The sequence below is a fragment of the Komagataella phaffii genome, chromosome 1 (assembly GCF_000027005.1).
Source record: "Komagataella phaffii GS115 chromosome 1, complete sequence".
In the NCBI taxonomy this organism is placed as follows: domain Eukaryota; kingdom Fungi; phylum Ascomycota; class Pichiomycetes; order Pichiales; family Pichiaceae; genus Komagataella; species Komagataella phaffii.
In genome coordinates this window covers 1,609,477-1,626,132 of record NC_012963.1, presented here as the reverse complement: position 1 = coordinate 1,626,132, position 16,656 = coordinate 1,609,477, and the positions used below count along the sequence as shown (strand labels likewise).

Genomic DNA, 16,656 nt, shown 5'->3' with positions numbered 1-16,656 from the left:
AGAACAACTCTAAGAAAATTGAAGATTCATTTTAATACTCAGCATGGTCATTTTAGTTTGACTTGTGTTACCTCTTACTGAGTCTCCAACTTTGTTGCTGGTCGAAACGATTATAAAGCGGCTGAATTTTCACTGTTCGTTTTCTCTTGTTTACTTGCTCAGTATCCGCCTTGGCGAAGAACCTTGGAGCTTGCTCAACTAACCAAGTGGGTTCAATTACACTCACACAATGCATATACTCCTTTGTTGTCAGTAATAGAGTGTGATAAATCACATATTCTGATGATGATTTTCCAAATAAGGAGGATGAGGGGTGGAGATACACTGTGGTATTCTCCAATAGAGTCTTATAGCATGATGTTTCACTATCCTTTTTGGCAGTATTCTTGAAAAAACCACAGCACAAGTTTACTCGAATCAAGTTGCTATTCTGCCCACAACTTCTCATCTCAGAACCATATTTGTTCATTATTTTTTTTAGTTGTGTCCTAACATCCCTTACCCGAAGAAGACTCCTATAATGAATGAAGTTATCTTTGCACCATTCCTTGGAGCTACCGTTTCTTACCCATTTCTCGTACACATTTAGCATAGTCATATGGTCTCCATGAGGATGGTTAAATCGGACTCTTTTTTCATCGGCCTTTTTTCTCAGTTCCCCCGTAGGTCTGTAGAAGATTGACTGCACTGATAACATAGATACAATACTTAGCATCTCCTCACTGCACCCAAATTCAATGGATTTGATCAAAACCTTGGCAAGACCCGGATCCATTGGGAAATCCGCCATTCTACGGCCCAATTCTGTCAAGTCGCCATCTTCCGTCAGAGCCTCCAAGTTGTATAGTTCTTCCAACGCACTTAGCATTGTTTTTAATGGCGGTGGGTCCATGAACTCAAACCCAATTAGGTCTTGAACCCCCATCGCCTTTAGCATAAGAATTGTATGTGCGAGATTCTGTCTTTGGATTTCAGGAATACTATTGGGTAACATTTCCTTATTGTATCCGGTTTCAGTATACAATCGGAAGCATTTGCCTGGTCCAGTTCTACCTGCTCTACCAGCTCTTTGCTTTGCTTGTGCTTGAGATATAGGTGTCACCATTAAAGAATCCATTCCAAGTTTTGGGTCGTAAGCATTTACCTTGACAAATCCTGGATCAATGACGTAGTATATGCCATCAATAGTAATAGACGTCTCTGCAATGTTAGTGGCTATAATGACTTTTCTTTTCCCAACTGGGGTTGGTTCAAATATTTTAGACTGCATTTCTGAGGGTAAAGAAGAATAAATGGGTAAAATTATCAGTTCATTTTCTTGATGAAGATCTATTAATTTTTCGTATAACACTTCACAGCATGTATCAATTTCCTCTTGACCTGTTAAAAATACTAAAATGTCACCTCTTGACTCATTCTTATGGATAGACAGTACACATTCTAATGTTGCCTGCAAGTAATCTAGTTCAGGTTCCTTGGTGTAGAAAATTTCCACTGGGAATGTTCTTCCGGGAATTTGAATTATTGGACAGTTTTCAAAGTAAGTGGAAAACTTTCCACTGTCTAATGTTGCAGATGTGACAATGATCTTAAGGTCGTCTCGTTTCATCGCTGCTGTCTTTAAGAGAACGAATAAAACATCCGTCGCAATGGTTCTCTCATGAGCTTCGTCTAGCATAATGACAGAGTATTTACTAAGCATTTTATCAACCATTGCCTCTCTTTGAAGCATACCGTCAGTCATGTACTTGATCTTGGTTACATCCGAAGTATTATCTTCAAATCTTATTGTATAACCAACTTCCTGCCCCAGCCTACAGCCAACTTCTTCTGATACTCTTTTTGCAACACTCACAGCAGCAACTCGTCGAGGTTGGGTGCAACCTATGATCATATTCCCTTTATTAAATCCTTCCTCGGCCAAATATTGGGTAATCTGGGTAGTCTTACCGGAACCCGTCTCACCTACAATAACGACAAATTTATTATTCTTGACGGTTTCCAGTAGCATTTGCTTCATAGAAAATACAGGTAAAGACTCCCTTTGTTCTTGTAGGTTCTTGGTGGTGGTTTTACCATATGAGTCTTTCTTAATAGAGTCTTTCCATTCTGAGACTTTATTGCTGATCTCAGGCCTCAGGCCTTTCTTTAACTCTTTGCGCTCCTTCAACAAATCAGAACCATTCATCGCCGATCTATTCAAAGATCCTTCAGGGGTTTTTATGACCCTTATCGGTGATATCTCCCTTAGAGAAGATGATTTACCGTTCAAGAATGGGGGAGGCTTCTGTTTTACAACGATCTCTACTTCTTCATCCTTCTCTCTATCGTTGTATCCTCGTTTATGCTCATCCAGGACTGATTGGTATTCATCATCTAGTTCTGGGTAATCAGAAGCCTTCAGAGCTCCGGAAGATATCAACTGTCGAATTTCCCATTTTTCTGGGGATGATAGTTGTTTTCGAACTTTAGTGTCCCGAACTTCTGATCGACCTCTCTGTATTTGACCTCTTAGCTGCAATTCGTCTGGGTTTTTGAGACTGAGGGATATTTTATTGGAGGAAACACTCAGCACGGTCGCTGTCACCTTATCGCCCACGTTAGCCACATCTAATGGGTGTCTAATTTCTGAACTGGACATTTCTGATATATGGCAAAGTCCAGTGGGCCTTCTTAATGCTTGCAATCTGATGAAAGCACCATAAGGCGTTATGTTAGTAATCTGTCCTGAATAACTGGCCCCAACTATAATAGGTTGGAGCCTGGAATTTATGCTATCTTTTTTCTTTCTTTCTTGGTTATGAGCCGTGATTTGGCTATTGTACAACGTATTAGTATCAGTATGATGTGGCGGTTCCTGTTTGTGTGGCTTGGTTGGTTCACTTATCCACTTTCCATCTAGTAGCTTGTCGATTTTGAAGATATCAGTAACTGAAAATTCGGCACCATTCTCCTTCAAAACTTCTTGAAATGCGTCTAAAGTGGAGGATTTCTTGTATAAGTCGGATATAAATCCCTCCATCAAATCTAACTCGCTTGCAGATAAATCCGGCTGCAAGGATCTCAACAAATCTAATAACTTCATTAGATGAGATGGGGTAGTACAGACATTCTGAAGAACTAAATAATACGGAGCGCGAGATATCAGAACCTCAGAATGATTATTACAACAGAGGAGAAACAAGAAGAGGGCATCTAGAGAACAAGATCATACTGGACCTGTCACATATCTGCACCCTTAAGAACTGATCGTTCCATAAGGAGCGGTGAGAAAAGAAATAAAGGATCATCGGTACAACTCTTTTGCTATTGATTATCTATACCTATACTGTAGCTGATTGAGAATCATGCGAGAATCATTACCATTCTCCGTCCACTACCTTGACTCCATCTTTGTTCACAACCTTTACTTGCAAACCTTTAAAGTCAATTGGCATTCTTGTGTTCAACTCTTTGTTACAGAGCTTCAATAACCTTAAACCATCTTCCACCGTCATGTCCTTCCTATAATGATGGTCCAAGAGAGACAACGTGTAAAATGCGGCATACCCGTGTGCTGCATATGGAAGATCTGCCTTGGTGCCTAAGTAATCAATCCAACTGAGACTTGGAGTCTTCTTGTCTGTGTCATAACCTGCTAAAAGTGCATTCACTTGATAAGGTTTCCTAGATCTGAGGGATTTAGCCAGTGTGTTCCTGACAAAATGAGAAACTGCATAGGGAGACAATTCATGGCCCTCTCTCATATTATAAAGTTGAATATTGGCCTGGATGTACTCGGCAAATTGCACCGTGTCTCCAGACTCTCCAGTGAATGCCATTAAGTTATGATCACTCAAGTCCCTTGTTTTGTCGTCGGTATCCTTCAAAATTGATATACCACGAGTGGCAGCTTTGGATGTGGCTATCACGACACCGTCGGATACCTTGATTCCCAGTACAATGTCCATTGTTGTATTAGGCAAGTGGAGATAGAGAGGGAGGCAAATGCTTGATGTATGGTAACCTAGCGCGGGAGGATTAGGTATTGATTGGGTTACACACAACTTTTTCAATCATCTTTCTCAGAAAAATAACATCGAGCGATGCTCCCCTACAGATAATTCACTATCCTCCCAGCTCTCCTTCGCGGCTGATTGGGTAAAGTTGATATTCCCTTCACCAACGTTCATTCATATGTTAACACAAAGGGTGTGCCGCATACTTAACGCTAATGTCACCGTTAGGAATCTGTCGATAGTTCAGGCGTCTTCCGTGTCGTCAGAGAAGCGAAAAGACTCAGAACAGCCGAAACTTCTCTCCAGCATAGATGACATTGGAGTCAATCAAGCGTCCAAGCCAGTTTTTCAAGTAATAGGTTCGCCAGCTACAGTTCTCAATGTCAGTATCCCCCCCTCGTATCCACTCTATGTGAGTAAGGGATCAATTATATCACTCAATTCAAAGGACAAACACAGTGTACTGGACTCTTTGGTTAGTCAAACTCGGTTGATAAATCCCATTAAGAGAACTCTTTTTGGGTTGATCAACTTCAGATATGAAAAGATTTTTAGCACTATCCCATTTAATGCCCTAGTAAGCAGCTCCGTTTCTACATTCAGTTGGGGTTCGTCCAGCAAAATAGTGAGACAAAGATCTTTTGTCAGTCTAGACTTGGATGGTAGATTGGATTGGGCTGTGTTTCCACCTAAAGCAGTGCAAGCCTATGCTGGTGACAATTTGACTATAACGAATCCATTTTTACCCAAGTCATTAACAAAGTTTCCCAGGGTATATACGTTGATTTCTGGTAGAGGTCTGTTATCTTTGACAGGCGAAGGCCAGATCTATAAAATTACACTTGGTAATGAGACTATTCTTATTAGAAAAGAAAACTTACTCGCCATTAGCGTAAACGGGAATTCGGAAATACCGCAATCTTTGAAAAATGTAAACTTGAATAAGGAGTTAAAAGAAGGCTCCAGAGAACAAATTTCAAGTCGGCCGGTTTTAAAATACTTCAGTCAAGCAAAAGACGTTATTACGTCAAGTTATAGATATTTGACTGGAAACAACCAGTATATAAAAGTTCATGGGCCTAGAACGCTGTTGCTGAGCACAAATTCTCAGTTGGAATCATTTCATTACAAAAACGGGCAGGGAAGTGAAAATTATTTCAGTCTTGCCAAATCTATTGGCTTTGCTAATCCGGAACCACAGCCAAAGGACTATCTAAAAGTTGTTACAATTGAGAAAGGGGAAATCAAGGGGTATGAGTCAAAAAATAGCTTTTTAGAAGAGCAAAAACAGCAAGCTCAATAAGAATTATCAGCTATATGACTAAGTCCTCTATCTCATTTCCAAGCGCATCTAGTTTCTTTTCAATAGTAAGGTGAGTCTGCTCTGCATCAAAATCTCTTTCTTCATTATCCTCTTCTTTTTCGTCTTGATAATCATCATCAGCATCATCTTTGTCCTTTTCCTCCAGTGTTCGTCTGTTCTGATTACCAAATTCCAGTATATCATCCAAAGTTAAATCTTTCTTTGCGCTCTTTTGCTTTTCTGCTTCTATTAAATATTCCTCCTCTGCTTTCTTTACACTCTCTGAATCTGTGCATTCTTGATACAATTCAAAAAGCTCCTCATTGATATCCAAGAATGTTAGTCCCCAGGAAAAATGTTCCAACAGTTGTTTTGCCCAATCTATATGACCAACTATTGCAAAACAAGCGGCCAGAGCTTCTACGCAGTTCAATCTCCACGGCCTTCCGTAGTTTACAGGATTTGCAGCTATCAAAAATGGTAATAACCTTTCATGTCTTCCTCCAATCTTACCAAAAGGTATCTCATCTAATCTTGCCCAAGAACATTCTACAACGGCCGCCCCATAAGCCTCAACAACTTCTCTGTCGTCAGGGCAAACAACACCGGACCCATTTGGTGAGACTACAATGCCGTTAAATTTGACTCCTACCCGTAAATTCTTGATCAGGCCTAACCGTTCAAGCTTTTTACCGCTACATCTTTTAGGATCACAGTGATCAAAGTCCCACATAGCAAGTTTGACAGGAAAGTTCGCCGTCTCTCTCCTTTTCACTTCATTATGCCCCTTTCTAGAGCCCTTACTATGGCCGTTGGACCCTTTAGAGCTGCGAGGTCTATCATCATCGTGGTTCTTGTTCTTTCCCTTAGCCATATCTTTTGATTTTTTTCATCACTGTCTTACACTTTTTTGATATCTACCCATCTTCCGTACACCACATGAGCATCCTATCCTCCTTATCAAACCCGTAAGAACAGACCAGACCCTCCATTATTTCGACCTTCTACCGCCTCTAGTCAGTGGATGGTTTCAACATGGCACTTTCTCATTTGCCTTTGTTGCTAAATCCTTTTTTGAATGCTCTTTATAATCATCCACGCCCTCAAAAGTCCAAACTACACGGCGTCATCAACTACTTAGCGACACACAATGATTCAGTCGCTTTGTTGGTACCTTCGACGATATCCTTGTACTCTAATATACAGTCCGACTCAAAATTGACTTACACCGATTTATGCCATAGTGACTCGTTTATTAGTTCGCATATCATTGACTTAAATAGCATGACCAACAAAGGAAACCATCAAGTCTCCTGCAAGTCCCTCAACGGGAAGGAAGTCATGATAGGGAGTTCAGGCGACTATGTCATAACAGGGAACGGATTCCCTTACGACCAAAGGATAAAAATAGTTAATAAGGAATTATTTACTGTCTTTAATGACTACATGGAGTTTGGAATGGAGTTTTTGGTAGTTTTTTTAGAGAAACCACTCCTGGACTACGGAGAAAGAGAGAACCAGTTGTCGTTGCACAAAGAAAACCACAAAGACCCTTCTGAAAGCTTTGATCTGGTTAGCATTTTGAGGGAGTTTCCTCTAGTTTTCAATAAGGTCAGTGAGGAATACCGGGCTCTTTTTAGAGACTACAAGCTGTCCGCCACCAACATAGCAGACTCGGTTGAAGAATTCAATGATCTTATCCAACGAGGGGTTCACATATTTGAAAAATTGAATCAATCTGACATAGACGAAATATTAACAAAGTATCCCATTAATCTACATGAATGTGTTTTCAATTACATAGAATCCAAGTTATATCCAGAAGAGTTCCCACATTTAATGAAACTGTTACCCATGGACTCATTGAACTCGCTCTACTCGTCATTAGATTCACTCTCCATCACTCAGGTCGGTATTCCATACTTAGAAAAGAATCTCTCGATCTATGAATCGAATATTGTAAAAGCATCCAAGAAGTTCAGCACACTTACTCTGACAGACAACTCCAAAGACAAATGTTTGGTCTTTATAGACACTTTCCAGGCATTATCTTCTAATATTTCAATAGATGCAGATACCTTGGTTGGCCTGCTATTAATGGTTATAGTACGGTGCAAGGTACCCAATTTGTCTGTTCACCTTCAATATGTGAAGCAGTTTTCATTCGACTTCGATACTGAGAATGACATTGGCTTTCTTGCGTACGTTATTTCCACATTTGAGGGCGTCTTGGATTACTTAAATCAACACTCAACCCGGAATCATTTAATATCGTTGGCACAACAGAACAAAAAAGCGTGGGATCTTATCAAACGCTCTTCGGTGGATATAAATTTCAATCATCAGCAATTCAATGATTCCTCTGAAGATTTGAGAAATGCCACCAAACTACAAAATTTATTGAAGCCGTGGGAAAATGAAGACAGAATACCACATGATTCCTTCATTTGGAGCAGAAATTCTAGAGGGGAATCCCTCCTAGCCCAGGCAATCATATCAAACAACTATCAAATATTTCATTGCATTATACAATTTGACAGAATATTCACTATGGACGATCTGATTAAAGATAAAACCCTGAACAATAGTACACTTTTTTCACTTGCCCTAAATACAGGAAATGACAATATCATCTATGAACTAAGTTCCATTTTTGAACAACTTGGAGATGACGAGAAATCATTGTATCTCAATATCACTGATTCCAAGAAAAGAAATATTGGGCATTATCTCAATTGCCAATTTAGACTTTTCTCCCAATTCGGTCTATTTATTGACTGGACTGCAAGGGATATCAACTTGCAGACTCCTCTATTTATCACGTTGAGAAGTTATGACCATCCTGATTATGAAGAACTGGTAGTATTTGTTCTAGAAATTGTGTTTCAATGGTACGAGTTTCATAACAAGAAGTTTTCTCTTAATGACCATATTGACCACAAAGGGAATACCCTGCTGCACATAGTAACATCTGGGAAAGGATTGCAACTAATTTTGGATAGGTGCATTAATATTGATGTCAACATCCTAAATGGCGAACGACTTACTCCTCTGATGCTGTATGTTAAATACAATAGGTTGGAAAATATAAAAGTACTCCTGGAAGATAAAAGGGTGTCCCTTTTAAAAACTGATGGCACAAAATATAACCTAATGGCGTTAGACTACGTTAAGAAAAATCCTGTACCAAAAAGCACGGATGCAGTTATTGAGCACCTATTGGACTCTTATTTTCTAGAAAGGTACCAGCCTTACAATGTTATTGATAATAAGAAGTTCAAGTTTGGGGTGGTACGCATAAAGATTGGGCACAACGATAAATTGTTCCTGTTCTTCAAGACCATTGTTGTTCAGGATAATAAGGAAACTGTATACAGTTCTACAAGAACCTTTGACGAATTCAAATTACTAATACGCTCCATTAAACTAAATAATCCGAACTCGTTTCTCAACTACAAGATCTTTGATCACTTTTTTGATACTCAAGATGAAAAGTTTTTGACAAAATTCAAGTGCAATATTATGTTCGTTAAGGTTAATTCGGTTTGTAGCTCACTGTTGCTAAATGATTCGACAGTAGTCGACGATGTTCTATGGAAGTTCTTGTCCAGTAATGAAAGTTTGGACGAACTTAGATTGAACCATATCAAGCACTCAACTTCGACTTTGCAACCAGAAGAGATTGCCAACATTAAAATGTTTTGTGATTATTCCAGAAACGAGTTAGTTGCTCAAGAGCATATTTTGACCAATTTCTTCAAGATGCAAGTACTGGTGAATATCAAATCAAAAGAATACACTTATCTGAAGGCAAATATGCTTAAATTTCATGACTACGAAATTCTGCAAGATTTACAGCAGATAAATGATGAGATCATCTCCCAGTTGCGAGGTGGTGATAATTCTTTCTATACTTATCAGCTATATTTGTTAAGAATGAGCACGTCCCAAATGATCAGTAACATTGACGAATTAGTAAATCATAGTATTAAGAGGTGGTGGGAAATGTTTGGACTATTGATGAATCTAAATGATGAGCTTTTGAAATTTATAAAAATTGCCAAATCTAAATCGTTAGAAGCAAAGATCAACGAGGCAATTCAGTTACTCAATGATCGAGATTTTATGGCGTGTACGTTAATTGAGGAGATTGCTACTAAGCTTCTGTACTCAGATAATCCACTTGATGATGGAGATGATTGGTTCTTGAATAATTTATTTGAGAAAAGGCGAGTTGAAAGAACATATAAGTTACTAGAGAAATTGAAGGCACAAAAACAAAAGCTATTGCTACTGAACACCAAAATTAAACAAAGCCATGAAGAGTTAGCTGTTGAATTGAATAATTTTAACATCTACAAGTCAAAGACCATCAAATTTCTGTTCAGGCAATTATCTACAGAAAAGTTACACTTTCTACATTTGAGCTATGCGACATTACTGAGTAGATAGATTGTTGTACTATAATACTAGAGAAAGATTATAAATTTAAGGCTTCTTATCACCGCCCATGAACTGGCTGGCAAGATTCTGCAACATTGGATTGTTCATCAAGTCGTTCAAATTTGGACCTGAACCGGAGTCTTCACCATCAGCACTACCTTCACCATCAGCTTTGGGAGCTGAGCCCCCACCCAAACCAAACTTCTCTGCCATTTGCCTAATGGAAGGATCACTCATAAGTCCTTGCAGAGCAGAAGGGTTCTGCATTAAACTTTGAGCAGCTTGCATGAGTTGAGGGTTATTCATCAGACCAGCTAGACCTCCGGCTCCCCCAGCTCCCCCTAACAAAGAGGACAAATCAGGTAACCCTCCAGAACCGGGTCCCGTAGATTCATTGGAGGCCTTAGTAGTGGACTCTTCAGTATCTCCACCTTTAGTATTAGTAGATTGAAGTTGATTGGCGATCTGTTCGCTGAGTTTCTGCTTGGCCGTATTGTAACCTTTCTTCATTGTCTCACTAGCATTCTCGCCTTCAAGATCTAAACCCTTCTTGTACGCTTCCACAGATCCTTTGATGTCTCCAGTAACATATTTGGCAAGTCCCAATCTGGAATAGGCCTTAACATACGAGGGATCCGAATCAACAGATTTTTGAGCATCTTCAATAGCAGATTCATGTTTTCCTAAAGAAGAGTAGGCAGCAGCTCTGTTTGAAAGGTAAACACTATTAGTTGGAATCAACTCTATGGCAGAAGTGTACTTTGCCACTGCAGTTTCAAAATCTCTAGCGCTCATCGCTTTGTTTCCCTCCAGCTTGAAAGCTTCAGCCCTTTGTTTTAATTCTTCATCTTCCTTAGGGATATGAATGGGAACTTGTTGTGATGATGCCGAGGATGCCCCAAGAAGTTCATTCAATGTCTTGTTACCGAACTTGGCTTTAACAGCACTCTCAACGTCTTTATCGACTTCGAATGCATCCGCGATGCAATCTATAGCCATATCGACTGACTCAACATAGTCTTCGGACACAGAACCGTCTTTGGAGGAGCTTTTCAGAAAGCTGATGATTGCTTGGACTACTTCTTTATTGGTGGCACTCATCGAAGATTACTTAGGGGGGAGAGTATAATGAGGTTCACTGAAACTTGAGATGCTGAGGGGCGCGACTGAAAGAGCGAGAGATCCTTCTAGAAGTCTACACTGCGGCACTGGGTGTGCTTAATCAAAGCTAAGCTTTAGGTGCTATCTGTCCTAGTTGAAGATGCATGTATAAGATAAGGTATATGTTTGTATTAGCCAATGTGGTATTCATCAAAACTGTACTTCCTTTGTGACGGGGAAGCTGTAGCTGGGGGCCCTTGATTGAGCTGGTCATTAGAAGTATCCACTGCAGCGACATTAGTTGAGGAACCAGGCTCTTCGCTGGCCCTTGTAAGATCCTCATCATTTATGTTATTGATAAAGTTATTCTGACCAAGTTTGAGATGGTAATTGTCCGTTTTGGTAAGGTATTTTACCCAAGGAAATGTCTGATATGGGAATTGATCCTCCGTTATCGTAAGGTACTCAACCATGATCCCTGAGTAAGCCATTAACGGCAGTTGAAAGGAGAGACTAATCAAAGCACTTGGGTTTCTTAGATCTGGAATTTCTGTATCCTCGTCCAAACTGTCATTCAGACGTTTCTCTTCTGTTTGGATCGAAAGGTAGTAAATGGAATTTTGATTTTGTTTGTCAACCGAAGAAAGTTCGTGTAGTTGTCCTAGTAATGAGTGTCTGTCTATTAACTGAAATTCACACGTGAGTTTGAAATCATCCACGTTCGGGTTATTTGTAACGTTTCCTGGAAGAGCATGAATCTCCCATATTATGCAGTTGGTCTCCAAGTTGACTTTGGCATTCCCTAATTTACATTTAAACTTGGGAGGAATGTTATAATCAACTAGCAATTGTGTTGATAAAGAGCTTAGTTGTGATTTCGTTTGATTGATGATTATCGGTATACATATTTTTAAGTCATTGAGAGAGAGATTTCGCTTGAAGTGAGTGGTAAGTGATGCAGTTATGCGCAGCCGATATGTATTTTTTTTGCAAAAAAGTTTGTAAATGGGGTCAACTAGAACCAATGGTTTGAGATGTAGAGACCTTTGAAGGATTTGATATGTGAAAAGGGTGAATTTTCCATCTGGGGGGGTAAAAGTGATTACTTTACTTTGTTTAGAATCTTGCTCTTCAGAATTTATGCATTGATGGTAGTTAACATTGTCAAACAAACTGTCATCCTTAGCTACGTTCAGGGCAATAATCAAACGGGGCATTCCGCTAAGGTAACATTGGCAAGTCACTTGGCCACTGATAAAGTTTCGTTGAAGCTTCTTAGTCTCTAGAAGATAAAGCAAATTCAGTGATTCAACCAAATTAACAAAAAACTCGTTCTTGGGATAGAATATGCCTTTTGGCCTCCAAGATAAATTGGTAGTAGCAGTTCTGGAGATACTGGTGTTCAACAAGTTTGAATTTGTGGTGTCAATTTTTTGGGAAGATTTCGATTTTGAATCAATATTTGATGTTTCCGAGTCAGAATCTTGATCTGAAAGCTTGATATATTCACGCAGTATATTAAAATCGGTAAGTTGCGGTATTCCAAAATCGAAAGTTTCGTCAAACAACTGGTACACAAGTACGAAATTCTCTCTAATACTGGAATCGTCCAGCGGTCGACCATCCAAATATTCCTTTAACGCATTGGCAAACTGGTGGCAAAAATACAGATTGGAAACGCAATTAATGTTTGAGAAAGAGACCATCAATATGATGATATCATCTGCTTGGTAGGAAATGTAGTTGCAACCTTGATAATGAAAAATAGGTTGAGATTTTTTTTGAGAGACATAGTTCGACAATATCAATGAGTCGTCTAAGTCCTGTTTGTATTTCCTTGATATCAGCAGGTTGTGCCATATATCAAGGATGTATATAGCCGAAGCCATTTATCAAACAAAGTTTAGAAGGATATTTTTGATAATGTGAAGGAAAGAGAAGTAGTTAGAAGGATCGAGGGTGGAAGAATAGCTCTCATGGCAGAAGCTCGCAAGGTCTTTGGCGAGGTACTAGTAGATAATGTACTTTACGAATCGGCATTCGTTATTAAAGAACCTGCTGACAAATTAGGTCTTGACATTAAGCCTGTTGATTGCACCAGAGGACAGGTACCGCATGTCAGGTTCTGCTGGAGACGTGCAGACTGTAACTTAAATGATGTAGGCTGACATAAGCTAAACTCTCATGTTTTTATGAAAGTAACCTCACAACATGAAACTAACTCCATCTCAACTTAGAACCCTCCCCCAAGCTCTTCCGAAATGGAAAATTATTGACAACCAACTTCACAGGACACTCAAATTTCAATCATTCGAAGATACGTGGGGGTTTCTCACTAAATTGGCTATGCGATCACATTTGATGAAACATCACCCGAAGATCATCAACTGCTACACTGATGTCGATATTTACTTAACCACTCACGATGAGAATGGTATTACTGAATTGGACACAAGGCTAGCGAAGAGAATAGATAAATATGTGGCTGAGTAAAGTAAGGTATAATATTATAGGTATGTTGTGTGGAGCTACAACTTACACAGTACTGCGGCTCATTAGTTTCTTCTCCAACTTCTCAAATTCCTTCAGGCTGATCTCTTCTTCAGGATCCAAAATAGCCTTCACTTCTTTGACTTCTTCCACGTAGTGTTGCAACATTGACTCAATTCCATGCTTTAGAGTGTCCTCGCTTAGAGAACATGACTTGCAAGCTCCCTTCAACTTGATGTAGACAATCCCCGCATCAGGATCAAATCTACGGAATTGCACATCACCTCCATCATCCTGAATTGCCGGTCTTATCCTTGTATTTATTAGTTCTTTGATTTCATATGTTACATCATCATCTGTGTCTAACGGTTCTTGGCTCACGATGTAATCGTCGTGGTGTACATTGGAAATGTTCTCAAGAAACTGCGGCGTTAAGACATTCACTTTCTTTTCAGAACTTTTACTCAAGCTCCGGTCTATCACATTTATAATCTGGGGCTTTAAAAACTGCCATCTTGAATGATCACTATTACTAAGTTTTTCGTCCACCTTATTGACCGTGATGAAATCATCTCCTATGAGGATGCTCTTAACGCCCGGTACTTTAAACAATTGGAGAGCCAGGGGAGACTTCTCTGTGGCCGAGGCCAAATCATCTATTTCTATAGTTGACTTCTGAATATGGGGTGGTAAAAGACGAACGCCTTTTGTGATAAACTTTAGAGCGTTGTCATTCGGTGTGGATGCAGTTTGGATCGATAACAACCGACGGAATTGGGAAGCAAACCTGTTGCTATACATCGCATTAAACGTTTTCATCTTGCAAATATGATCTGTATTTGAGTCCAGAACAGAGAAATCATTTGCTATTTATCTGCGCTTAAGCTGATTACAACCAGGCGCGATTGGATTGGGGAACGGTTAAAGAAATCCGTACTACGGAAAAGGTCATCTTCTGTTGGATATTACCCCATTTGGAAATAATGTTAATTATTTGATTATGATGTTTTCTCTATGTAAGTGGGGAAGGGAACCATGTTAAGCTCTACTTCTTAAAGACAGCACTTCGATTCTCATTGAACTTAGCGTGTTTCTTAGGTTCAGGATGTGGATCTTTATTGCTCTGCGCATAAGGATCAAAACTACGTTTCTTGCGTGATTGCTTGGGCTTTTTCCTGGGCTCTATCTCTAGCATCACTTTATCTGCTCCTGCAAAATCTAATGGTGGTTGATCATCTACCTCTGGTACAACTGGTTGTGGTTTCGACCTTGCACTTCTATTTAAAACAATCACTTCTCTTGGATCCTCTTTCTCTGGTTCAGCCTTCGTTTCTGGAGTCTTGACTTCCTCCTCCTCGTTCTCCGATTCACTTACAACTAGCGCTTGGGGTGCAAGAATCTTCAGTACCTGACTAGTGCCACGTTCATCTAGCGATTCTTCACTGACATTATTCTTTGAATAAGATACTGCAACGTTGGATGAATGCAGTAATATCCTAGAATCCTGGATGAGCAAGTTCAGTGCTTCATTGTCTAACTGTTTTTGGCTGTCCATTAGATGGGAGTATAATCTATCAGAATTCAAAACTGTCTGATAATCGACATTCTCTGCTTTTTTTTCTATACCATTACTAGTAAGAGACTTGACATCCTGGTTCTCAGCCCCTTCTTTCAACGTGCTTTTGATAATTTCCACTAACTCAGTGGCGTATTTCTTCAAGTAAGGAGTTCTTATGTTTGAGCAGGACATCAAACTGGAAACATCGGTAGGGCTGATACTTGTGATAGTCGCCAACAATTGGTTAGGAAGGACATATCTTGTAGACTCATCATCTTCACGAGCAATCTCATCTCTCCAGTTATACAATGCGATAAAAACAGGTTGTCTTGATCGTGGAATATTGTAGAGATAAAGAAGTTGCTTCCAAGGTTCCTTTCGATCATTTAAGGGAGACACAACCAATGGGGTAGGAAAGTTAGGTCTGAACTTTGTATACTCGAACCTTCGCAAGGCAACTTGACGAGAATCATACAAAACTTGAGAAAGTTTTCCACTTTCTATCAGCATATTATTCAACTGGTCAAAAATGTACAACAGAAAATGGGTGTCTGACCTCGCGTATGCTAGTAATGGTTTAGTTAATGGTCTCACTCGCCAGTCTGCAAGTTGGTACTTCTTAGATGTCTTGAACTTTGCATATGTTTCTAATAGGTAAGCCAAACTGTGCTTAGGAAATCCTAGCAGCTTTGACGCATGAAAAGTATCAAACAAACTGACTACGTAAAGACCAAGGTCTCTTTGTAGCCAAATTATATCCATGAATGCTCCATGAAATACTTTGACGATAGAGGGGTCTGTAAAAACTTTATTCAAGGGTTGTAGTTTGAATCTTAACTTTAGCGTATCAACAATGTAATCCTGGTTTCGAGTACTGATTTGCATCAAGCACACCAAACCGTAATAAGTACGAAGATCATGATGCTCCAAGTCCACTGCGATGACATCTGCTTTACTTAGCGTATCTATCATGTCTCCGACTTGTTGCTCTGTCTCCACATAAATTGCAGTAGTCGACTCCCAAGGCTGATTCACAATCGGCTCTCTTCTTTCCAAAATCCATTTTGGATATTCCTGGCTATTAATTTCAAATTCATAAGGGTGGTTATGGTGTTGCGGATTGTCATCAGTCTCCGGGACAAGTTTATGGACCTCTTCGAACGGCACTACACTATTATACTTTTGATTGAGTAGAGGCCTGAAAGGATTAGACTCTGTGTTGTCAATGGGGTAATTATATTCGATTTGAGGCTTGATCATGTCTTTGCTTGATTTTCTGCTAGCCTGATCTTTGCTGATACTGTCTTCCAAATATTTGACATCATTCGTACTACTAGGTTTACTTGCTTTATCTAAAAGAATGTCCACTCTTTCGCACAGACTATCCAGGCCATTTGTAATCTCTGTATAATCAGTGTCAATATTAGAAGGGTCATATTTGAGCGTTTTAGCATTCAAACATGTAAGTATTTTATTTGTAAGAGAGATCAGTTTCTTACTCGATTCCGTCACAGATGCTTCCAACGATTTATCCAAAGATTCATAAAACTTAATATCCTGAGCCTCTATAGCTGTAGCTATCCTTATGGCATTCGCCAATTCGGGAAAGAGCTCTTGAACTCCTTCTACTTTGTCTTTCATTTGAAAGAGATTGGCTTAAACGTTTAGAGAGAAGAAAAAAATAACTTCACAGTTTCGAGCATATGCAATTTGATAGATGATGGGCAGAAGATGTGAGCTTGAGTAAAAAACGCCTCTCATTG

At 39.5% G+C, this 16,656-nt stretch overlaps 11 protein-coding genes across 11 annotated transcripts; 4 read left to right on the top strand and 7 right to left on the bottom strand.

Annotated features, from left to right (window-relative positions):
- Window positions 1–67: 67 nt before the first annotated feature.
- PAS_chr1-4_0118 (DEAH-box RNA-dependent ATPase/ATP-dependent RNA helicase) lies at window positions 68–3,085 on the bottom strand (the record flags this gene model as incomplete). Its single annotated transcript, XM_002490183.1, has 1 exon — window positions 68–3,085. The coding sequence occupies one exon, from the start codon at window positions 3,083–3,085 to the stop codon at window positions 68–70; it is 3,018 nt and encodes a 1,005-aa protein (XP_002490228.1).
- Window positions 3,086–3,359: 274 nt separating this feature from the next.
- PAS_chr1-4_0117 (Beta 4 subunit of the 20S proteasome) lies at window positions 3,360–3,950 on the bottom strand (the record flags this gene model as incomplete). The annotated part of the gene is made up of 1 exon (XM_002490182.1): window positions 3,360–3,950. One exon carries the CDS (start codon window positions 3,948–3,950, stop codon window positions 3,360–3,362), a length of 591 nt encoding a protein of 196 aa, XP_002490227.1.
- Window positions 3,951–4,176: 226 nt separating this feature from the next.
- PAS_chr1-4_0116 (Hypothetical protein) lies at window positions 4,177–5,301 on the top strand (the record flags this gene model as incomplete). The annotated part of the gene is made up of 1 exon (XM_002490181.1): window positions 4,177–5,301. The coding sequence occupies one exon, from the start codon at window positions 4,177–4,179 to the stop codon at window positions 5,299–5,301; it is 1,125 nt and encodes a 374-aa protein (XP_002490226.1).
- Window positions 5,302–5,311: 10 nt separating this feature from the next.
- Window positions 5,312–6,175, bottom strand: PAS_chr1-4_0115 (uncharacterized protein; the record flags this gene model as incomplete). The annotated part of the gene is made up of 1 exon (XM_002490180.1): window positions 5,312–6,175. One exon carries the CDS (start codon window positions 6,173–6,175, stop codon window positions 5,312–5,314), a length of 864 nt encoding a protein of 287 aa, XP_002490225.1.
- Window positions 6,176–6,336: 161 nt separating this feature from the next.
- PAS_chr1-4_0114 (uncharacterized protein) lies at window positions 6,337–9,753 on the top strand (the record flags this gene model as incomplete). Its single annotated transcript, XM_002490179.1, has 1 exon — window positions 6,337–9,753. The coding sequence occupies one exon, from the start codon at window positions 6,337–6,339 to the stop codon at window positions 9,751–9,753; it is 3,417 nt and encodes a 1,138-aa protein (XP_002490224.1).
- Window positions 9,754–9,789: 36 nt separating this feature from the next.
- Window positions 9,790–10,845, bottom strand: PAS_chr1-4_0113 (Glutamine-rich cytoplasmic protein of unknown function; the record flags this gene model as incomplete). The annotated part of the gene is made up of 1 exon (XM_002490178.1): window positions 9,790–10,845. One exon carries the CDS (start codon window positions 10,843–10,845, stop codon window positions 9,790–9,792), a length of 1,056 nt encoding a protein of 351 aa, XP_002490223.1.
- A 191-nt stretch (window positions 10,846–11,036) lies between these two features.
- On the bottom strand, window positions 11,037–12,734 carry PAS_chr1-4_0112 (Mu1-like medium subunit of the clathrin-associated protein complex (AP-1); the record flags this gene model as incomplete). Its single annotated transcript, XM_002490177.1, has 1 exon — window positions 11,037–12,734. One exon carries the CDS (start codon window positions 12,732–12,734, stop codon window positions 11,037–11,039), a length of 1,698 nt encoding a protein of 565 aa, XP_002490222.1.
- An 87-nt stretch (window positions 12,735–12,821) lies between these two features.
- PAS_chr1-4_0111 (Hypothetical protein) lies at window positions 12,822–13,013 on the top strand (the record flags this gene model as incomplete). The annotated part of the gene is made up of 1 exon (XM_002490176.1): window positions 12,822–13,013. The coding sequence occupies one exon, from the start codon at window positions 12,822–12,824 to the stop codon at window positions 13,011–13,013; it is 192 nt and encodes a 63-aa protein (XP_002490221.1).
- Window positions 13,014–13,056: 43 nt separating this feature from the next.
- Window positions 13,057–13,338, top strand: PAS_chr1-4_0110 (pterin-4-alpha-carbinolamine dehydratase; the record flags this gene model as incomplete). The annotated part of the gene is made up of 1 exon (XM_002490175.1): window positions 13,057–13,338. One exon carries the CDS (start codon window positions 13,057–13,059, stop codon window positions 13,336–13,338), a length of 282 nt encoding a protein of 93 aa, XP_002490220.1.
- Window positions 13,339–13,380: 42 nt separating this feature from the next.
- On the bottom strand, window positions 13,381–14,154 carry PAS_chr1-4_0109 (Protein involved in iron metabolism in mitochondria; the record flags this gene model as incomplete). Its single annotated transcript, XM_002490174.1, has 1 exon — window positions 13,381–14,154. The coding sequence occupies one exon, from the start codon at window positions 14,152–14,154 to the stop codon at window positions 13,381–13,383; it is 774 nt and encodes a 257-aa protein (XP_002490219.1).
- A 226-nt stretch (window positions 14,155–14,380) lies between these two features.
- On the bottom strand, window positions 14,381–16,534 carry PAS_chr1-4_0108 (Exonuclease component of the nuclear exosome; the record flags this gene model as incomplete). Its single annotated transcript, XM_002490173.1, has 1 exon — window positions 14,381–16,534. One exon carries the CDS (start codon window positions 16,532–16,534, stop codon window positions 14,381–14,383), a length of 2,154 nt encoding a protein of 717 aa, XP_002490218.1.
- Window positions 16,535–16,656: the final 122 nt, after the last annotated feature.